The sequence below is a fragment of the Pleurodeles waltl genome, chromosome 7, assembly GCF_031143425.1.
Source record: "Pleurodeles waltl isolate 20211129_DDA chromosome 7, aPleWal1.hap1.20221129, whole genome shotgun sequence".
Classification (NCBI taxonomy): Eukaryota; Metazoa; Chordata; class Amphibia; order Caudata; family Salamandridae; genus Pleurodeles; species Pleurodeles waltl.
The window spans coordinates 1,276,185,852-1,276,210,187 of NC_090446.1; the positions used below are offsets into that span (position 1 = coordinate 1,276,185,852).

The 24,336-nt window shown below is 44.0% G+C and overlaps 1 protein-coding gene across 5 annotated transcripts in view; it reads right to left on the minus strand.

The window, feature by feature from the left end:
- The window catches only part of LOC138246167 (sulfotransferase 2B1-like), a 182,833-nt gene that overhangs the window by 57,883 nt on the left and 100,614 nt on the right, over window positions 1-24,336 (minus strand). For all 5 annotated transcript variants that reach the window (XM_069200482.1, XM_069200483.1, XM_069200481.1 and 2 more), the window contains one exon: window positions 18,816-18,996. In XM_069200482.1, coding sequence (XP_069056583.1) covers window positions 18,816-18,996 — 181 coding nt within the window. The remainder of the gene's footprint in view (window positions 1-18,815; window positions 18,997-24,336) is intronic.

The window sequence follows — 24,336 nt, forward strand, 5'->3', positions numbered from 1 at the left end:
GTTACATTTGTTACATTTGACACATAAGAAAATATTGTTCCTACAAGGTCCTTTTCCTTGACATCACAGGCCCTTCACCAACCAGAAGGTGTGGAAGTTCATATGAATATGCGTCTTGAGCAATGACAACGGCTTCTCGCATGCGATCTCTTATCTTTTCATCATGAGACACCATCGGAATTTGCCATCTTACTATGCGTTTGGTATTTAACAATCCTGTCCATACTCCAGCACTGGCCATTACTCAACATAACAACATTTTTCTTTATTTTAATTATGTGGAATGGACCTGTAAACTTAGAATCTTTCCTATATGGCTTCACTTGACCCAAGGGTCTACTTACTAAGACTTGATCACCCACCATCCAACTTTGTAGTTTCGCCCCATGTTTACTGTCATATCTCTGTTTGTATTTGTTTTGGTGCATTGTTACCCTTGTACTGTTGTAAGTAACTAACCTTTCGTCTTTATTACCTCCCCCAAGCCAAGGTGGAAAGAATTTGGTGCCTGGTTTCCTCCCACGCAGAGCAGCAAATGGGGAAATCTTAGTAATTAAGTTCGGAGTAGTGTGGTAGGCCCAAAGCATCTCTCTGACTGCACATTCTACATTTACATGGTTAGTACAAGCCAATTGAATGCATTCCTTAATCATGCGGTTGGCCCGTTCCGCCAGGCCATTAGCCCTAGGGCAGTACAGAGCGGTAGTGAGATGTTTAATGCCTACCGAGTCCAGGAATTGCTTCATCACTGTAGATGTTAATTGCACACCGTTGTCTGTGATAAGAGTTTCAGGAATTCCTTCCACAGCAAATATGTCCTTAAGGAATGTTATAACAGAATTTGTGGTAATTTGGTTTACAAATCTCGTGGATATCCAATGGGAATGGTAATCAATTAGGACCAAAGCGAATCTTTTTTGGAGACCAGCATGATTAAGAGGGCCAATAATATCTAAAGCTAGCTTAATCCACGGTTTGTTGGGAACTTGAACTGGAGAGATGGGCGTTTTGCGAACTGTTTTAGATTTATCACTTGCAGCACAGATAGAACATCCCTTAACTTCATTTTCTATTAAGGAATCCATGTTGGGGAACCAGAAACACTCCCTAACTCTGGCTTTGGTGAGACTACGTCCTAAATGGCCCTCATGGGCAAGTTTTATTATTTTTAATCTAAGGCTCTGGGGAGGTACGATTTTATCGTTTCGGAGTACAAAATTATTCTTTTCATTTATTTCCAACCGCACTTCCCAGAAATCCTTAATGATATCTTCCAGATCTCTCCTCACTAACGGCCACCCCTCTCTAGCTTTTTCCTTTAATAAGGATAATGCATCATCCTGTTTATATGCCAACTCCCATTCCTCATTATTAATGGAAGGTAAGTCAACCAACAGTATGGGAAATTCGTTAATTTCCACCTCCTCCTTGATGTTCATAGGGGATCTAGAAAGAAAATCAGCTGCAGAATTCTTATTACCAGGAATGTATTCCACGTTAAAACAAAAATTTTCAAGCCCTAAGATCCATCTGGCTATTCTTGGAGTGCTATTGCTAAATCCCTTGGTGGAGAACACATATACCAGGGGTTTATGATCAGTTTGTAGGGCAAATTGAGTTCCCCAGAGGAAAAACTTGAAATGTTTTATGGCCCAGAAGGCCGCCAGGGCCTCTCTTTCGATGACCGAGTAGTTAGCTTCTGCCTTGCTTAAGGCCTTGGATGCAAAAGCTACTATTCTTTCTCTTCCATCGACAATTTGAGACAAGGTAGCACCCAAACCTAATTTGCTGGCATCGGTTGTGAGAATTGTCCTCCTGTTATGGTCAAAATTGCATAAGTAAGGTGCCTCCACTATGTCTAGTTTGATCTGCTGGAAGGCACTATCGTGTTCATCAGTCCAAATATATGGTACGTGATTTTTTAATAACTCTCTCAGTTTACATGAGATAGATGAAATTTTTTTAACATATTTGGACATGAATTCAGCCAACCCCAGGAATGATCGTAACTCGTCTTTGTTTTTTGGAGGATCAGCTTTTCTCACCGCATCTACCAGGGAGAATTTGGGTTTAAATCCGTCTTTAGAGATAACGTGTCCTAAGTACTCTACTGAACTCACCCCCAACTAACATTTTTCACTTTTTAATGTGAGCCCCGCTGTCTTCAACTTTTGAAGGACCTCTCTTAAATTCTTATTATGTTCTTCTTCCGAGACACCATAAATCAGCACATCATCCTGGAAGCATAACGTATTAGGTAAATCGCCCAGGATGTTATGCATGATTTTCTGAAAGACAGCTGCCGCCGATGCGAGCCCAAAAGGCATTCTGTTGAACATGAATGAGCCAAATGGGGTGGTAAAAGCTGTGAGCCATTTGGACTCGGGATGCAACTCAACCTGATGATATGCGCTTGAAAGATCCAATACTGAAAAGTATGCTGCTTCCCCCATAGTACTAAGGATCTCATTAATTCTAGGAAGGGGGTACCTCTCGACCCATATGTTCCTATTCAAATCCCTCAAGTCCACACACAGCCTGATATCTTTACCATTACTCTTTTTGGCCACCACAATGGGGGCCAACCATTCCGAACACTCAACTGGTTGTATGATTCCTAAATCTTCTAATCTGTTCAATTCTTCTTTGACCGCACTCTTTAGGAGGTGCGGTATCGACCTAGTCTTGTGTGTTACTGGTTTAGCTTTAGGTTTAAGCTTAATCTTGTGCTGGAAATTTTTTAAAAGCCCTAATTTATCAGAAAAAATTTCTGGGAACTCTCGTATAAAGAATTCACTTCCACTAGGGTTCTCAATACATAACACTTGTTCCGGGTTGTTGGGATCAAGTTTTATCCCCAGTTCTTTTTGGTGTTGCCACCCAAGCAAGCTTGAACCATCTTCCACCACGTAGATTTTACCAACGGTGGAGCGGCCTTTAAAGGAAATAATGCCTATGAACATCCCACTCAAGCAAATAGGATCCCTATTATACCCCTTGGGACTGATGTCCGCTTGTGATAGCTCAATTTTACTGCCCTTTTCAATCTCATTTAAATCCCGAGAATTAATAATTGTGAATGGAGAGCATGAATCCGCATATACTCTAGTTGGCCTGTTGTTGATGGTTATGGTGCACTCTGGATATTTATTGGAGTTACCACTATCTGAGTTTATTTGCAAAATAATTTTTCCGATCAACTGGGAAGCATCATCCGATTTTTTGTTGTCTGTAAGTTTAGAAGAGTCCTTGCACACCCTCGCAAAATGCCCCCTTTTGCTGCATTTTCTGCAAATTGCAGATTTGGCTTGGCAATGAATAGAATTAGCCAAGTGATTACTACTGCCACAGCGGTAACAGGTAAAGTTAGATTTTACATTTGCGTGCAGTTGGGGTTGTTTATTCTTGCCTCTGATATTAAGAATTTTATCATCTTTGGGATCACTCGCAATCTCATTTACCAGTTCATCAACAGGAGTGTGTCTGATTTCCTGTAAACAAATCTCCGTGTGCTCTATAGATTTTGCAATTTCAATAGCTTCCTGCAGATCAGGTTGCCTTTGTAACAATTTTTCCTGAATTTTGGTATTATTTGTGCACCGCACTAGTTGGTCTCTGACGAGAGAGTCATTGAGATCCCCGAACTCACACAAAGCGCACAACCCTCTAAGAGCAGCAATATAATTGGTGACACTTTCCTGCTTGCCTTGACAACGAGAGAAAAATTTGTGACGTTCAAGCACCACGTTAATGCGGTCCCCAAATTGCTTCTCAAGTTTTAAACATGTGGATATATACTCATCCTGAACCTGACCTTCGGGATTATTGGGATCTGGGAGAAAATCGTAAATTTTCCTCCCATGGGTTCCTAAATTGTGTAGCAAAATATGTTGTTTTCTCACAGGATTGAATTTGTCCCCCCCTATTGCTATCAGATAGGATTCGAAAATCCTAAACCAATCCTTCCACGGAATGTTAGGTTCCCCTAATTCATTTAAGAAGGGAATTGGTTGCAACATTCCTGCAGCGCCCATTTTTATACCTCTGAAGCAAATACAATATAATTTACCTTTTAAAAAAATTATTTTTTTTTTTTTTTTTTTTTTCCTAGATTAAGTTAGGATAGTCAATTGCCTAGTTACAATATTACATTTGCTATTTGCAGTGTGATTTGCCAAGATATCCTGACAAAAACATGGAACTGGAAATTAGAGAAAAACATTAGCAACAACACAATCCCAACATGCACCTTTAAATTGTATAGCTTACAGTCAATCAGCACCGAAAATTAGAGGAAAATACATTAGCAGCAAGTCAATCCCAGCATACACTTCAAAAATGTAGAACCGTATCACTAGCTGAGTTAAGACAGGTAAGAATCTTCTCCTTCCAACGTTGGTTGTACTTCCGTGAAATCTCCTTCAAAGTGACTTCCCTGTGCTGTGCCTGTCAGCGTGAGCATGTAACAGGCTAGGCCGTTTCTTGAATGCAGCCTTAACTAACTCCCATACGCCTGTACTGAAGAATCCTTGCTCCGAACTGAATGCGCGATCCACCAGAAACGCAATCAGCGTCGTAACGATTTCGATATGCTTGTGGGAAGGGAAGTGACAGGAAAGGGACTTTTGATGTTGTCCGATTGACTGCGCTTCCTCAGAGATGAAAAACTGACACGAGCGCGTGTGGAATGCAGCACTCAAAAAACCGGGGACGGTGAACGAAGTCTTCTTTTACCAGCGCACAATAAACAATATGTACGCTGAGGTGAGGAAGGAATTCTGAAGTTTTGTTTTTAATCGCGCTTCGATGGTGCTGGAATGTGAGCGCTCGTAAACATGTAGACAACCACCCATAAATGCTTTATATACTCGCACACTATAAATGACATGTGGTAATAGTCTACCACATATTTTGCAGTAATTGTCAGTAATCTTGAGTCACTCAAAACGGAGATTTCGTCACACATCCAGCCGGGTAACTTCGTTCGAGAAAATGTGACCTCTCGTGAAATCTTGTTAAATAAGTAGGTAAATCTTAATGAGAATTCACTTCTTGTATGGGTACTTAAAGCGTGAATAAAATTATCACTGGAACAGCCGAAACCAATCAAAAGGGATGGAGATGATAGTGCCCCCTTTCGCACTCCTCGTCGCCAGTGTTATAAAGTCTCTCACACGCAGTACTTATCTTCAGTTCCAGACTTTATTTTCAGCTCCACTGTTCAGCCTTATACAGCTTTTCCAACCTCTTCCTTCAGCACCTCAGCTTACCCTTCTAGTCTCCAGCCCCTTCTCAACATTCTAACACAGCCTCCCATCTCCCATTCCAAGTGTTCCATGTTCCCACTACCACGGGGGCGAAAAGGAACATACCATTCACAGCCCTGTGTTATAATTATTACCTATTACATCTATATGACTATAATTAAATAACAATCTAACATAACAATAAATCTAATACAATGAATAATACACTACACTACTGGTGCTTATTATACCAAGCTAAAGACTATATTACAACAGATAGTTTACTGTATTTCTCTTCAGGCATTGTTATCGATGCACTGATGTCGATAATGAAAGGTATCGAAGAACCAATTATTTTCAATGTAATCATTAGATGCTGCTTGTGTGATTTTGGTGCTTTGGCATGTCGACTTTTCTTTGACTGACATTTTTCTTCACATATAGCCAGTCCAACATGTGCACATTTCTCTGAGGCAAACATCAACAAGACACAATAATCTTACTCACTTTCACCTGATACTTAACCAAATAAATGTTTGCTGATAATTTAGATGAAGATTGCCTTAGTTCATTGTCTATTTGTGGGTGTGCGTTGAGCGTTGCTTCTGGAATGTTCTGGTGGACATTTTGTCTTTGCATCAATCTTGCTGTAATGGTATGAGAGAAGTCATAAAGAAAATGCTGAGAACTGACGAAGACACATACCATCAGATTAAAGAAGCGTTGAATCTCAAATTCAATCCAGTAACAAACAATGATGACAAAAGAGACATTTTCAGTCAAGAACGCCAAAACGTTGGTGAAACCATTGAGCGTTTTGGTGGTGGTGGTTTCAGGAAAGCGGCAGCATAGTAGCTAGTTATGGGAGTGGTTGACATTGAGGTTGTAGGTCTTTCAGATGCTGTCTGCTGGCTACTAGGACATGCGTCACCTGCGCCATCTCTGAGGCCTTGGATCATCCTGGACAGTGTTTGGGACTGTGACTGCCTTCTTCGTCTCCATTGGAGCTCTTTCACCTTAGAAGACCTCTGGATTTCTGTCACCTGCAGCTTTAGTGGTGTGCCATTTCAGGTATTGGACTGCTCAGTAAGCACAACCCCTGCTTCTTCTTGGGTCTCCTTGCCCGGTGCTGGGGTCGTAAAGCTCCACTTATCAAGACTCTGTTCAGTGTAATGAAAGTACGCTTCCTTCTAACTTGTTCTGTGAGCCAGTGCTCCTATATATTTTGATAGTTTTTGACTGCAGCAGTCTTTTAGTGCTTCTCTTCACAGCAAGTTATGATTACCTTTGGCTGCGCGTTGTAAACCTCATTGCATCCACCTTCAACATTAACGTTCCGTATAATGTACAATTTCATCTTGAGTGGCAGCCCGGTGTCTTTATATATGGCCTGACCAGCAGGTTTGCGGCCAATGATGTATTGATTATTTATAATGCTTTCATTGTCTTCAACTGCTTTAGAGCGGCTGGAGCCACACTTTGACTCTAGATGCATGAAGCATTGTTTCTGCTCTTTAACAGAGATACATGTGGCATGCACAAGACGTTTGCTTGGACATTGGCAAACTCACAGGGAGAGTACAATTGTTTTTCCGGTTACTTATCCCCCCAGTGGTTCCCAACCTTTTGATTTCCGTGGACCCCCTCTTTAACATTAATGGAACCCAGGGACCCCCAATGAATCATCATTGGAATCCGGGGACCCCCGCCTGAGTCATTACTGGAAGCTGGGGTCCTAATTGGTCAATATTTGTTAATATTTTTTAATTTTCTTAGCAGTCGCGGACCCCCTGAGAATGCTACGCGGACCCCCAGGGGTCCCCGGACCACAGGTTGGGAACCACTGCCCTATCCTGTCACCAGTTATAGCATCCTGCCCACCCAGGGAACCCACCAATGACTACACCATGCACAAGCTGATTATTATACATCTTTATTCTTCGGCGTGTAACCACAAAGTCAACATTCTCAACCAACCTTCCATTGCATTCTGCTCTAACAACTACATCACAGGGGTCCATTCTGAGCCAAAACAGTTCCATCACAAAACTCACAAGACACTACAGCAACTACATGCAGAAGAACATAGAGCATGACTGTTGGACTTTTTTGCTTATGCAGGGTCATCCCCAATCTTTTTGCCTCCTGCCTCCTATTTTTTCTGACCTGTTGCTGTTGGCTTTTGAGCTCTGAGCACTTTACTACTGCTAAACAGTGCTAAAGTGCATATGCTCTCTGTGTAAATTGTATGTAATTGGTTTATCCATGATTGGCATATTTGATTACTAGTAAGTCCCTAGTAAAGTGCACTAGAGGTGCCAGGGCCTGTAAATCAAATGCTACTAGTGGGCCTGCAGCACTGGTTGTTGGTTGTGCCACCCACATAAGTAGTTCTGTAATCATGTCTCAGACCTGCCATTGCAGTGTCTGTGTGCAGTTTTAACTGTAAGTTCGACTTGGCAAGTGTACCCACTTGCCAGGCCTAAACCTTCCCTTTTCCTACATGTCAGACACCCCTAAGGTAGGCCCTAGGTAGCCCCAAGGGTAGGGTGCAGTGTATGGTTAAGGTAGGACATATAGGGGGTTATTCCAACTTTGGAGGAGGTGGTAAACCGTCCCAAATGTGACAGATTTACCACCAGCCGTATTACGAGTTCCATAGGATATAATGGACTCGTAATACGGCTGGTGGTATATCCGTCACTTTACCGTCACTTTTGGGACGGATTACCACTTCCTCCAAAGTTGGAATAACCCCCATAGTAATGTGTTTTATATGTCCTGACAGTGAAATATTGCTAAATTCGTTTTTCACATTTGCAAGGCCTGTCCCTCTCATAGGTTAACATGGTGGCTACCTTTAAATCTGATTAAAGTGTAGATTCCCTTTGGGAGCGGATGGACATGTGGAGTTTGGGGTCTCTGAGCTCACAATTTAAAAATACATCTTTTAGTAAAGTTGATTTTAAGATTGTGTGTTTGAAAATGCCACTTTTAGAAAGTGAGCATTTTCTTGCTTATACCATTTCTGTGACTCTGCCTGTTTGTGGATTCCCTGTCTGGGTCAGTTTGACAGTTGGGCTGGTTGCACCTCACACTAGACAGTGACACAAAAGGAGCTGGGGTGTAGTCTGCATTTCCTGATGAGCCATCTGTGCCAGAAGGGAGGGGAGGAGTGGTCACTTACACCTGAAAAGGCTGTGCCTGTCCTCACACAATGCAGTCTCCGACCCCCTGGTGAGTGTCTGGGGCCTGGCCTGGGCAAGGCAGGATTTCACATTCAAAAGAGACTTTACTTTGAAGTAGGCCTACTTCAAAGGAGAAATTGGGTATAAGAAGGGCACCCAAAACCACAGACTTTAGAAACACTTCTGGAACCAAGAGGAACCTCTGCCTGGAGAAGAGCTGAATAGCTGAGGAAGAAGAGCTGCCCTGTCTGTGCTTTGTGGAGCTATCCTGCAGTTGCTGCTTCTGCCAGAGTAAGAGGGCAAAGACTGGACTTTGTGTGCCTTCCATCTTGAGAAGAAATCTCAAAGGGCTTGATCTAGAGCTTGCCTCCTGTTGTTTGAAGTCTCAGGGACAGCAAAGACTTCTCTCTGCCAGCACCTGGAGTCTCTGGAGAGACTCCTGCTCTGACAAGTGGTGCCCTATCCAGTCCCTGGGCCCTTGAAAGGAAAGCTGGTGGAAATCCAAGGAAATCGACTTCGGACGACTCTGGACCGACGCCGCTGCTGAATCCGGTGACGCCGCCTGCACCCGACGCCGTGACCTTCGCTGGAACGCTACGCTCTTTGCAGGCCCGACTCCGCTGCAGCCCCGCTGAAGTCCGCGACTCCGTGGAAGTCGCCGCACCACGTCGTGACAGACGCCGCTCGAAGTGCGCAGATTCAACGTTTCGCACAGACGCCGCGATCCCCGACTTCGCGCATTGGGTTGTTTTCATTCTTCACCAAAGGTACTGTACTTGGGGGTCTACGCGACTCCGTGTCCGGCGCCGCTGGTGTCGGCTTGTTGGGAACGACTCCATCACGACGCCGTGTTAACACCTCATCGAAGCATTTTTGTTTCTAAGTGCTATTTTTGAGTTTAATCTTTAAAAATTCATAACTTGACTTGTGTATTTTGGATTTTTGTCGTTTTGGTCTTGTTTTGTTTAGATAAATATTTCCTATTTTTCTAAACTGGTGTTGTGTCATTTTGTAGTGTTTCCATTGAATTACTGTGTGTGTTGGTACAAATACTTTACACCTCGCACTCTGAAGTTAAGCCTACTGCTCTGCCAAGCTACCAAAGGGGTAAGCAGGGGTTAGCTGAGGGTGATTCTCTTTTACCCTGACTAGAGTGAGGGTCCTTGCTTGAACAGGGGGTAACCTGACTGTCAACCAAAGACCCAATTTCTAACAATGACCATAAGCAGAAAAGTCTAATAGAAAATGTTGGAGGCAGCACGTTCTAGTTGGCTGCTGCAAGGGCCCATCCAAGCAGAATCTCACAGCTACTGTCATGGGTGAGTGAATACACTCACTGTATAACCTGCTCTCACCTTTGGGTAGCTTGGCACAGAGCAGTCAGGTTTATCACAGAAGCAATGTGTAAAGCAACAGCACAGCACTTCCCCACCACACCATGCTGACCAGCACAAATGAGGCTGTGTAGATATTTAAAGATTGTGTTCAACATACACATTGTCAACACAGCATGAATATCATGGAAATCTGGGCATAAATCACATTTAACAATAGAGTTCACAATATTCAGCCCAAACTGTGAATAACACCAACCACCATATGTACAAGTGACTAAATTATAGGTTCTCTCCCTGCACCCTTTTGCGGTGCCAAACTTTGTCAGCACAAGACCCACCATATAGTTTACCAACTTTGATATAATCATTTATTTCAGGGTGCACCCCAGTTCCCAATGCTAGCAGCAATATGTAAATTGACAGTTGTACACTACCACATAGTACTGCAGCCTAGGGCCTACTAGTAAATCATAATTGCCAACCACAGGACTTCCCTGGCAGATGAAGGTAACCAGCAACACCCCTGTGCTGCCCTTGCATTCACCTGCACTCACTCCAGCACATCCACTCTGCACCGCCGGCTGTGCCACAGATTGCAGTCGGCTCCTGCACACACACACACTCATACGCATGCACTCTCAGCACCCTAATGTAGTGCCCTGATACCTGGCTAGTGGATGCCACTGTGTTTGTGGGCACCTCAGGTCCCAAACCGCCCTCCACCCACCAACCAGCTTTGGCTTTACCACCCCACCATAAACCATAGATTGCATCAACCTCCACACAGAATACTAGGTCGCTCTCAGCCCTAGAGACAAGATCTGCAACACACAGGAGGGGAGTTACTGGGGCCACCCAGTGGACAACACGGTGATCAGCCCTGCCAGACAGACAGCATTACCAAGTAGTTACTACTTTCTGCACCTCCAGAACAGAGGTGCACTGACGGGGAAAGTTGACTTGAATTGCCCTCAACGATTCCGGTAGCCCACAATGTGTTACTAGGTCTATGCCTCCTTTACAAGGAGACACTGTGTTCAGTGCATGAAGACTTGATTTGCACCAGATGGTTACATTCCCATGTGAAAAGTGCTCAGTGCTGTATCTCCATTAAAATGAGGCACATCATCAGGTCCCTGATGACCTCACTTGGCCTTGACCCTACAATCACTCCCAAAACAATTTCCAATATCGTACCTCCTCAGGAGGAGGCACTAGTCTGGTGCCTGATGACTTGAACCGCACCAGACACTCCTGGATGCTCCCCTCTGCACCCCTTGGAATGAGGTACAACATCTAGCGCTCAATGACTTGAGTCAGTCTAGACCCTCCGGTCACACAAGGAACTTCAGTTCCATACCTCTCTGGAATGAGGAACAGCGTCTGGTGCGTGATGACTTTAGTTGCACCAGGCTCCCCGGTCACAAACTTTGACGCAAGTTCAGCTGTACCATACGAGTCAGTATATAGCACAACTCCAGATGCACCCCCACCTCTGAGGGTCGCAACTTATGAACGGGGCAGAGCACACAATGCACCTGCAACTGAGGAGCACACAAGAGAAATGCAACTCACTCGACAACAGCAGGCCATGCGGGGTCCCGCAATGGGTAATCCTGACCATGCCACAAGGCTCCTCGTGCAGTGGTCCCCACAATGAAGGGCCACTCACCTGAAGTGTGAGCAATACTTGCAGGCCCTGCACCAGGTAACTCTGGTCTCCAGATTCAGTACCTCATCCATGCTCACACCGCTGCTGCCTGGTGGAGTCCAGCAAACGATGTAGGCACAGAGGAGGGCACCACTCTCCATATGGTAGCAGTAGACAATGTAAATCCCTCACAGGAGGTCTTTGATGTACCTGAGACCTCTGCAGAGAACAAAAGGCAGCCAACCTCCCCTTGGGGAGCACACATTGGGCTGCGACACAGCAGCAGACAGTCTTATCAGGCCAGTCACAATACAGGAAGGGTGTGCGGATAACCTCCTCATACAGTTATCCTACTATGCACAACAGATTCCTCTGGCAGTGTGCCCTGTGTAGTCCAGCAACACCGGTCCTACATCGCCATAAATCCAACTTTGTCTTGCTGAAGGATAGTACCCCTAGTTATATTAAAGTGTACCTTTGAAGTTAGGGGTGGTTCAAAGGATTCTCCTTTGAACCACAGATGCCTCTCCTAAATTTCCTACCCATCCGGTCTGAGGACTTGGATCGTAGATCTTTATATTTAGTGGGGCCATTCTCAGGCTCTGAGAGGCCAAGTGTCAGAAACCTCTCGCTGCTATACCAGGCCTCGAACGTCAGGGGTCTTTCGTTTTGGATGCCCAAGTCTGTCGCTTGGGGAATGCACAGATGTGCTCTTCCCCCGCATCCAGTGGAATGGAGTCAATTTTATAAGACACACAAAGCATTTTAGAATCTAGAAATGCCCACATCCAAGGAGTGGCATTTCTAGCGTGTTACTAATAAAACTCCCTTTACCATTAGATGCAGTTTTTCACTCTGAGTCCAAGGATACCAACATCATGAGGATGCTCCTCTGCAATCTTGCAGCCAAACCTAGCAGGACTCTTGTCTCCCATGTTACCTTATGGGCAGAGCAGCTCTCATGGGCAGTGCGAACATGCATGGGTGCACATACGAGCCTGCAGCGGTGGGCTGGACACTTTTGCTACAGCCACCACATGGAAGCAAGTGCACGCAATGCTGGCCTACGCTATCAGGCTCAGCCACTACTTTAGTTAGCTGCATGCAAATGTGCACAACCTGACAGGTGAGGCCAGGAGCAATATCCATGTAGTTAACCACCCGTGCCAGTATACGTACACGGGCTAGCGTCCCTTCCAGGTAGGTGTACAATAGGAAAGTGCCCAGGGCCAGTGTGACCCTCAAGTCCAACTATGCCATACACATTGGATCTAAAGCTACCATCATGCCACCTCTTATCCAGTAGAGGACAAGCATGCGCACTTTCATCCTGCACCTAAAGACCCCTCCTAGGGGATCAGCCCATCCCATGGTGGCAGCTGGCCCTCCTAGGTAGGGGACACCCAGGTGGGGGTCTCCCCTACCAGAACAGAGTACCCTTCATATATCTGCCCTAGGCCTACCACCTGCCCCCGCTTCGGGCCCTCTCGTGAAGACATAAGGCTGGCTTAGGGTTGGCTCCTGCATAATGGCTGGCACCCTGAGCTCAGGCACACTAGTGTCCCCTCCACTGACCCATCGAATTGGCCTACCACATGGTTGATAGGGGTTTCTAGGGGGTGGCACACACAGTGCAATGTCCCCCTAGCAGGGCCATACCCACCCTGGTATGTGGGGTACCTTTTTCACAGGGTCCTCCTTGGTACAGCACCTCAACCATGCCCATAACTGCCCCTACCTAACATAGGTAGGAAAGGCACATCCACTTCTCCACTGCCATAAAGTGGAGAAGTGCCCAGACTCCTAAGGTCACGCATAGTGAGCCAGCAGGACTGGGGGGGGGAAGTTTTAAGAAAATTCCCCAAGGAGTACCATGTCTAGCAGTCATTATAACCCACCTGAGGAGTCAGGTGGCCGGAGCACAGGCAGACCAACAGGAGAGACCTGCACAATCGTTAGGGCAGTCTGTTAGGGTCCAGGAAGGAGATGAAAAAGGACCTGCCTAACCCTTGAACATCCAGAGTGGGTGAGTGAGCAGCAGGATGGGAGGTCAGGGGACAGCTCCCCCAGGAGCAAGCCAGCGGGGGAGTGGAGGGACGGGAGGCAGGGTACTGAAATGGCAATTTGTTAGGGAATTTAGAAGGGGAGGCAGCATACGGCAGGTGGAAAGACTAAGGGCCTCATTTACGAGGCCTCTGGTGCAGACTTGCTGCGCCACCCTGCGCCACCGGGAAAGGGCAGAAATGCACCCTATCTACAAGATACAGGGCATTTCTGTCCTCTCTCCTTGTACTGGTGCACAAATTGCTGCTTAGCACTGACACAGGCACCCTTGCACCAGGTGGGGATGATTGGTTTTACAGAAAGGGACACTGAATGCAGCACACGTAGAAAGAGAAAGAAAAAGAGAGAAATAAAGATATTTCTCCTCGTTGCATCATTCTTACGCCATCCCTGCAGTGGTGTAGGAATCTGATGCATTTCCAGACTTGTAAATCTGTTGCGTGGGAACACTATTAACAACACCCATGGAACTGCCCTTTCATGCAGTGTTATTTGTGAAAGGGATCCATATTTACAAGGCCATGAAAGGTGGCTTTGCGTGGCCTTGTAAATATGGGCTGGAACTGGCACACTGTGCCACCAGAGCCCTTGGTATTCCTCAGCGGGGCAACCATCTCTCTAGTAGTACAGCAAGGGGCCTGTATGAACCTGCTGGGCATTCGAAGTTCGGTCCTGTGCAGCGTCCTCTCTATAGACACCTCGTGAAGCTGAGCACGGGGAGGCAGAGGAGATTAGATAAAACAGTTTCAGTTCTGATATAAAACACCTCTAATATTAAATCGCTGAACAATTAAGGAGTAAAAAGGACCACAGAAGGCACATGATAATTTGTTTCAAACTCTTTACCATTCAAGGATGCCAGGGCTGCATTTTTGTTTTAACACTATTTACTGTCATTTGGGGGTTTCTCGGTTCATGCAAATGTCAAAGCAACACTTTTCCGATAGCACCCCTTTTTAAAACAAAGTGGGCGAAGCCGTTTTTGTTGTTTGGCTAGAAGTGCTATGCAAGGACAAATAATATGAATTAATGTTTCAAATTTATACCTGCAAAGACAGCAGCATTTGGAGTAGTCTTTGTGCGCTGTTCATGCATATCTAAACACTGTAAGAGGGGAACATAAAAATGGGATAAGAATAAAATGCTGTCTCAATGTTTTAGCCAAAGAGCAGGAAAGATAATTAGGAATGTATTTTCATGGAGGTTCCCCCAATATAACATGAATGTTTTTTGTGTTCAAATTCGCAATGTCCTGCGCAAAGGGTGGTGTCTTTGGCGTGTTTTTGGCCATCAGTTTAGAGAAGCCTTAGAAAGTTGGTGTTTCCCATAATAATTTAAAGTGCAATGCTCGAAGTGCAGCATTTAAACTGTTTGGTAAATATCTGGAGTAATCTGTTGAAAGTGCACGGCAGATGGTAGCTTTGAAAGTATGTCACTTGGTGTGTTATATCGAATGAGGGTGGGCAGATGATGGGACTTGAGTTTTATCAATGGCTCCTTCAATTTAAATTCCAGTTTGATTTTCGATTGGCAGGCAGAGTTAGGTGGATGAAAATTCTGCGAAAGCTGCAAGATCGGAATTGAGAAACTTAGGGGTAGATTTAAGAGCCCCTAGTGACATTTTTTTTTACGTTAAGGGGCGCTAAAGTGACATTTTCCCCACACCATATATACAAAGTGGTGCAACTTTGTAAATCCTTGCGCCACATTATGCCTGTGCCAGATGTAATGTATGCAAGGGGGTGTTTCCCTGTTGGGGGGGTGAAAAATGGCACCCACTTTTTTCAGCACTTTTATCGCCTGCTCAGAGCAGGTGTTAAAAGGAGGTATACCATTATTTATGTGAGCCTCTATGTACTCTACAGGAGTAGTGCAAACATTTGGGTGCTGCTCCTGCATAATACATGACTAGCGTAAAAAAAATTACGCTATTGCCCCATAACCTGTGCCATGGTGCACCATATTTTAAATAAGGCGCACACATGGTGGTGGTAGTGGTGTGCTAAGAGCTGCCAGGAAAGTGGCGCTGCACCTGCTGCAGCACCACTTTCCTTAAATCTGCCCCTAGGGACATATTTATAGCAAAGTGGTGCATTGCAGTATAGTACATCACCTTGCTGCTGTGTACTGCATCACCGGGAAAGCTGGCGCACAGTGGGCTGCCTATCGCTAATGCAGGCACCCTTGCACCATGGTGCAAGGGTTCCTGCATTGCATGCAGTATTGCTTTTGTGCAGGAAGAGGCACCTTCGAACACAAAAACAATCTTTAGAGGCATATTACTCTATCTATGTGTGCTGCAGAAGTTGCACCGTTTATTACTAAAAAAATAAAACATCGCCTTTGTAAACTGCTAATTTATTTGCCTTGTATAATTTGTCAAGGGAAGCCAGGCACCTCTGTATCCTTGATGATGCATAATCTAAAATAATCATCAGCGTATTGCAGTGATTGAACAGAATGAGTGTCTAACCGTCCAGGGTGACATCCCTCCACTCTCATGGCATCTGGTAAATCTGCTATAACTGAGAATAACAGAAGTGGCAACACAAATCCCTGCTTTAGTCCTCTGCCTGTCATTATTTTTTCTTCAAATGTGGCCATTATGTGCCAGTTTGACCCTTACCCATCTGTTCCATTTAAAAGAATGGCTTGCCCTAAGTAGGGGTGAGGGACTGTCTCATCTGGCTAATTTGGACCAGTGTATAGCGAGATCTACTCCGTCAAAAGCCATACGTTAGTAAATTAAACAGTAACACATCTAAAGTTTACATTTTAACTTTCACTGTCACAAAAGATAGCATGTATAATGGAAGGACGTTGTGAGATGTGTTACTGTTTCCCCCAAGCACCGTTTGTATGTATGAGATTTTTTAATTCATGCCATGTCTCAAGTTCCCTTCATAGTCTTTTGCATAGTACCTGTCCTCTCTATCCAGGATCAGAACCATTCTATAGGTCTAACATCAGATCACCCTTTTACATTTTGGTTTGAGTATACGGCTTTGCAAAGAGGGGGGATGATTTGGGTTTCAAAAACAATGATAAGGATTGACGAAAGTAAGAGGGCCAAAATTCAGTGTTGGACTCATAAAAAATTGTAAAAACTGCTCTAGGTCCTGGCAAAAAGCAGAGTCGGCGTAAGTTGGAACAAAAGGAGGCGCCACCCAGCTCAATTGTCCACGTATAATGTATCAACATGGCTAGTCCAGCTTTCCTCTGGGGTTGAGTTTCCTGGCTCATTTGAGTGTTGGGAGCCAAGGTTATTTATAAATTATAAATGGACATACTCGCATTATTCTTACCCACTGGGTCAATGTGTGCCCTTTTGCCTTTCAAACCTGCTTCATGTACTAGTTTCTTAAAGCTCTGACCTTTTCCGTTAAGGTGGAGTTTAAAATAGATTTTCTGATTCTTTTTTTTAGGTTCGTGCTTATATCCCATTTCTGTGGTTTCTGGGCCTGATTCACACATGTAAGCTGACACTTTTGTGCAAGTTTACACTTGCTGTAGTAACTTTACTACTTTTTGGTATCCATAGACTACGAGTGTAATAATACTACTAATAATTACTAGTAGTAAAATTACACATTGTTTGTGAATATCAAAAATTAGAAAAGTTACTACAGCAAGTGTAAATTTACACAAAATCTTAAATATACCTTTCTTTTTTGGTATTCACAAACTACAAGTGTACTTTCACTTCTAGTACTAAGTCAAAAGTACAGACAGATACGGCCCATATACCACAAATTAACAACATGAATGCAGGCCTGTATTATATGTCAATGGTGTTTCGATCCTTTACAAACGGAGGATCATCTGTATAAGCCAGAGAAGTTTTTGATCCTTTACAAACGGAGGATCATCTGTATAAGCCAGAGAAGTTAACAGAGTTGTTGAGTACAGGCATTGAGGAACGGAGCTGTGTCAAAGGATGTATTGCTATAATGAGCATGGAACAGTGGCCAGACTTTTTCAGCATCGACCACATAGTAATTCCATGCAGATTTTGTCTCTCTTTATATGTTCTAATTTTTATTTTAAAAACTTTTCTTAACATATACTATTGTTAACATAGGTACCCTTCCCAATCAACAACAGAAATCAAATACATATCTACGACATCTAAACTCGAGCTAAAAAAACTAAACCACTGTTAAACACACCCACTATATTGCTCTTCAAGGCACCTGAACCCTTGTCTGGTGCAAAATGTTACAGATGGAAAGACAAATAGACATCCGTCCACCTGCCCACAAAATACAAGCTTCAAAAACTCACAGTCATAATCAAACATGCTGCACACAACTGAAGCCCAAACAAATAAACTCTACTGAATATAACACTGACATTACCACTAAGGAATAGGACACTATTCAGAATGTTTGCAACTTAGCCAAAGCTCACACGGGCACTGCAGATACTCTGGCACACAAATCTGATGACACAGTTCCCTCTCTGAAATACTGAAGCCTCAAATACTTATTAGAGGTACCATATGTGCAATTACGTTTACTCTGCACAAAAAAGATGCAGAAACTAAGCCTACTCACAAAGGAAACAAAACAACCAAAGAAGCCCACCCCTCTATCAGAATCGCCCCTTTACAACGGAGGATCATCTGTATAAGCCAGAGATGTTAACATAGTTGTTGAATACAAGCATTGAGGAACGGAGCTGTGTCAAAGGATGTACTGCTACAATGAGCATGGAACAGAGTCCAGAATTGGCTTCCATGTGTGATCAGAACAGAACTGCTGGGCCACGATGTGAAAGAATCCTCTCATGGCTGGTCAAAATCGTTTCGTGACCTCTGTATACTTCTGACTTGTGAAACATATATTGCTGTAGTTTGCACATAGATATCAGAATTGTTTCAGCATCGACCACAGTATACTCACCACACTGAAATTGTATACAGATTTTATCTCTCTTTATATCTGTTCTAATTTTTATTTTCAAAACTGTTCTTAACATATACTATTGTTAACATAGGTACCCTTGCTGTAGCATGATGGTAATTGTTCCCAAACCGCCATAAATTGACTTGGCTTGACTCATAACTTCACTCACCCCTATTAATTTGGAAATAAGTTTTCTCGGCTCCAAGAGTTTGAGGCTCAGTAGACTCCTTCGGTTTCGGACACCACATGTGAAATGGGTGACGTATGTTAGAAAACGAGTCTACATTCTGTTAATTACAAATATTGTACCTTGCAAATTTGAGAACATTATTACTGTAAGAATAGGAAATCAATAATGACTTAAAAACAAAAAAGTTCTCATAGTTTCCAACCTTGGATGTTCTGTAATATGATTCTCGTACCTTTTCGCATAAACTTGCTTTTTTCTTGGTCCATGAGGCCTGGTGGTAGGGTGCTGAAATTGGCCATCTTGTTGTCCTTCATGTTTCTAAAGAGGGCATTTTCTACCACCAGATCAATTGTCTTCTCATCCAGCTCTTTCCCCAGGAACTTACATACCTTCACTACACCAGCACGCAAGTCCTTGAGAGAGAGAAAAAAGGGTAAATTGTATCTATTATGACACATTACATACAATTAGCATCCTGATGTGACTACATACAAGTACATTATGGGCCTCATTCTGACCCTGGCGGTCTATGACCGCCAGGGTGGAGGCCGGCTGAAGCACCGCCAACAGGCTGGCGGTGCTTCATTTTGTATTCCGACCGCGGCTGTGAAGCCGCGGTCGCCCAGCCAGGTCCGGCGGTTTTCCACCGGATTTCCCCCGGCTGGGGGAATCCTCCATGGCGGCGCTGCTTGCAGCGCCGCCATGGGGATTCCGACCCCCTTCCCGCCAGCCACAGGATGGCGGGAACGGGTGTCGTGGGGCCCCTGGGGCCCCTGCACTGCCCATGCCGCTGGCATGGGCAGTGCAGGGGCCCCCTAACAGGGCCCCATAAAGATTTTCACTGTCTGCTAAGCAGACAGTGAAAATCGCGACGGGTGTAACTGCACCCGTCGCACCCCTGCAACTCCGCCGGCTCCATTCGGAGCCGGCTTCCTTGTTGCAGGGCCTTTCCCGCTGGGCTGGCGGGCGCTCTTTTGGCGGTCGCCCGCCGGCCCAGCGGGAAAGCCAGAATGGCATCCGCGGTCTTCTGACCGCGGAGCGGCCATTTGGCGGTTCCCACCAGGCGGGCGGCTCCTGCCACCCGCCAGGGTCAGAATGACCCTCTATATCTACTGTTCTCACTAACCTAGACACAGCTTTCTCAACACTGATTAACAATTCCCAACATATACAGCAATATTCTGCAATATCATAGCGATCTATGATTACTACTACTGACTAATAACAAAGCCTACACTGACCTATACAATCCCTCAACTCCCCCAAATTATAATACCTCTGTCATTATGACCCTTATCAAAAGGCAAGTGATCTAAGTATGCTATCAAATTAAGAGCCACTGTTAGTAACACTTCCAAAGTAATCTATAATGAAGTGACCTCATGAAGCACATCCAAAACTTTAAAACATCCTGCCCTTACAGCACAGCCTGAAACTCTAATCTCCTATAAATATACAAGATAATAAATAGAACTAAAAAACAAAACTGCTCTTCTTTATTGAAGACACAGCAGCCTGGTATGTTAATTTACTGAATTTCATCACTGTGGTAGAATGAATCTTTTTATCCCATGGCATTTTTACCTCAGGTAATGAGGGCCATGAATGTGAATTATATACCAGTATATTTAACAATGGCAAAATCATAATGCAATCTATAGACAATAATGTACACCTCTCAACTTCTGTCTCCTAAACACTCAAACACCTTACAAACAATATTACATAGAATACACTGCTACTAACTCACTCACACCTGGCACTCCAAACTCTGAAATCTTTAATTCTGAACATAGACCAAGTCAGCAAACAGAAAAAACACTGACCGGTCAACAACAAAAATCAAACACATATCTACGACATCTAAACTCGAGCTAAAACACCTAAACCACTGTTAAACACACCCACTGTATTGCTCTTCAAGACACCTGAACCCTTGTCTGGTACAAAATGTTACAGTTGGAAAGACAAATAGAGATCCATCAACCCACCCACTAAATACAAGATTTAAAACTCACACTCCCAATCAAAAATGCTGCACACAACTGAAGCCCAAACATGTAAACTCTACTAAATACAACACTGACGTTAACACTAAGGCAATGGACACTATTCAGAATGTTTGCAACTTAGCCAAAGCTTACCCGGGCACTGCAGATACTCTGGCACACAAATCTGATAACACAGTATCTTCGCTGAAAAATTGAAGCCTCAAATACTTATCAGAGGTACCATATATGCACGGATTACTCTGCTGCTTCCATCCAGGTGGTCAGTCCTACGTTTACTCTCCACAAATAAGATGCTGAAACTAAGGCTACTTACAAAGGAAACAAAACAACAAAAGAAGCCCACCCCTCTATCAGAATTGATAACAGAGACTTAAGGTACTACACGGTTCTGATTAAAAAAACAAATCCTTGAAGAGCCTGTATAAGCAAACTCTGATATATAAAACAGGCATACCACTTCAACCACACAAATGTGTCTTCTAAACTGCCAATTTAACATTAACAATACCTTAGACATTACCGATTCTTAACCCAACACCCTTTTCTTAACAGACATGTTAACCCCTTGAGAACACAAAACAGGTCCAAGGACATAGAAAACAGACGCATAGGTGATAAAGCCATTATAAAAGGTGAGCACAATACTTGCACTATACTTATATATCCCTAAACCTCAAAGAGCTCCACTGGCTCCCAATCCACAAATGAACACTCATACAAAGCATTACACACCATTGGGCCCACGTACTTCAACAACTGCATACATTTCCACTAACCTAAGAGACACCTCTGCTCAGCTGGACTCCTACTCGCCCCCTGCATATGCAGAACCAGATCTGACTGTTGTCCCATCTCCTACCTCACTCCTAAAATTTGGAACTACATTCCCCTGCACATCAAAGGCACCTCCTCAGTTTTTGAATTCTGCAACAAACTGAAGATTCCAGCCAAGATGGTGGCAGCAATTCTTCAATGCCCTCTGATAGGAGGGTCCACATAACCAAGAATCTAGTGCCTGACTTTGTGATGGGAGACAGGATGGACAAATGGTTTTAGGCCTTTGAGATTGATTTACAGATGCACAGGGTCCACGGGGACAATTGGCAGTCTGTGGAGGCCCATTCCCAGTGAGGGAAGGGGACACACTACTGGCCCTAGAAGGAAGAGACAGGATGAGAAGGCCCTAAGCAGGAAGTTTGATCTGACCCCTGAGAAATGCAGGCACAAGTTCAGGGACAGTCAGAAGTGTTCCCAATAGAGCTGGGTGGATTGTGTGGGTTCCTTTTGGAAGGCCCTGGATGGTTGGATAAACAGCATTGTTTCAGCGGGTGCTTCATGCGATCTGTAGTCGGCCTGCCCTCCATTGCAGTTGGCCTAAAATTTGGATTTACCCCTATCTAGCACGACCTCAACTAACCTTTCAGCGCTATTGGCTTTAAAGCACTACATTGCAGTTTATTCTTTAAAAATTAATATCTTGAGTTCTACTTATTGGATTTTTGTTGTTTTCATCGTGTTTTACTCAGATAGATATTCTCTAGTTTTCTAAACAAGTGTGGTGTTTTCCACTGTGTCACCGTAATTTAAGTGTTGCACAAATACTTTACACATTGCCTCTTAAGTTAAGCCTGACCGCTCTGTGTCAAGCTACCAGAGGGTTAACACAGATTAATTTAGGGTGTGTACCTGGCTTACCCTGAGAAGGATTGTAGTCCCTATTTGGACAGGGTGCATACCGCTGCCAACTAGAGACCCAGTTTGTAACAAGCCTCATCATCCTTCCTATCCAAAAGAAATCTAGTGGACCTATGCACCAAATCAACTCACTCTAAAGGATCTGCTCTAGACCTTACCACTGCTTAACAAAACCATTTACCAGTTCAAGAACCAATTATCATTGATTTCTCTGATCAACATCTGCATTCCATTCACAACTCCCACTCCGAAAACCCTTTTTGAACAATCTACCCAGGGCAAATTACATGTGTAAGTAATGAAAAACATTTGAAATCATGAGAGATGCTACTCCATCACTCAGTCCCAACCTGTGATATACCCAATTTCTAGTGGAACCCTTAAACCCCTCTCTCATTGATCATAGTTGTTCTTACTCCAAGAATGACATAGAAAACCAATATAGAAAAAACTATGAGAATATCATCCTACAGTACACAGTTATCTACTTTCAGAACAAAATTAAATCATCATAAACCCCAACCAAAACGATTTTTTGATATAATGAAAACTCAAATTAAAGAGGCATCATCGCAAAATATCGCAAACTGAACAACTCTCACTGTAATGAATTAAAAAGAATATTTCAAGACACACATACACACAACATATGCAACATGCCTGGCAAAATCTCAGGTGTTCCATAATAAAATCAAAGCAAAACACACTGTGGGATAGCGTAACTGGATGGATGGAATGCGGAACCAATCAAACATTCACCCCCAGTCACAGATCTGGGTTTAATCCATCCATTATTTTGCTCACCATGCCACCCCAGTTTGAACCCAGCCATATGCAAATCAGTCTTGACCCTGTTCCTCATGGGAACAGTCCAGCCCGAACTGCCAGGCCAGGTTCTCCCTGGACCGGAAACAAGCATCCTGGGACCGGTTTCGGGGTTTCATCCCATATCAGCCAGGCTAGCTTGAATCCAGTGGCACAGTGAGCCCGGGACCCACGTCTGGGCATACCTGGCACACTTAGGGCAGCAAAAGCAAAGCAAAACACAAACGCTGTGGGATAGCGTAACTGGATCCATAATAAAATGACAGTAACATCAACATATAACTATCATGTAAAACCTGGACATATTTTAGCCTTACCTCAAGCTAAATCTATGTAAGAAAATGCCCTTTTTTGAGTGGTCACTACCACTTTTTTGCTAGATTTTGTTGCTGGTTTTTCACTCTGGCCCCTGGAACACTGCTGTCCCCTTCTGTCTCCTTCTAACCCCTAAAACATGGCAAATTGGTAAACACCTGAATGGCATATTTAACATACCTGTGTGTCCCTAGTATATGGTAGAAAAATATGCTCATAGCCTATAAGTTAAAAGCCACTAGGGGACTGCAGCACATATTGTGACACCACTACAATGACAATGCAAAGCATGTCTCCAGGCCTTTCACTGCACACTGGGTGTGTGGTTTTTTAACTCCCAACTCATCTCTCACCGACGAAACTCCATATTGAACACCAACAACTTCCTAAACAATTTCAACAGTGTTTTGGAAAACTATGTCAGCATTCACGTCCCAATTAAAACATACACATTTATGCCATAGCTTTCAGTCCTCCTAGTACTCTGATGACCTTGCTGGCAATAAACGAACCATCTGCTGACAGGGAAGAAAATGGAAGTAAAACAGAACTTCAGATGCCCTCATGATACTGAAGTCTCCCAGTGCAACACACAGACAGCTAATCAGATCACAAAAGTACTATGCCAACATCATCACTAAAGACACCAACAGAAGCAGAACAGATTTCAAGACAAGTAACACCCTACCAGACCCACTTATTTCTTTCTCCACAGAAAACTGAAGTGCTCTTAACCTCTTCTACAACGAAAACTTAGAGAACATTTGGCAACACATGGACAAAATAAAGCCTGTTTCATCTCTTACACCCACCCCTTCCCATTACACCCACCAATAATCATCTCCCATCTCATGCAGATCTGTGTGAGATAATCAATTTCCCAAAGGAACTTCTTAAGAAGATGAC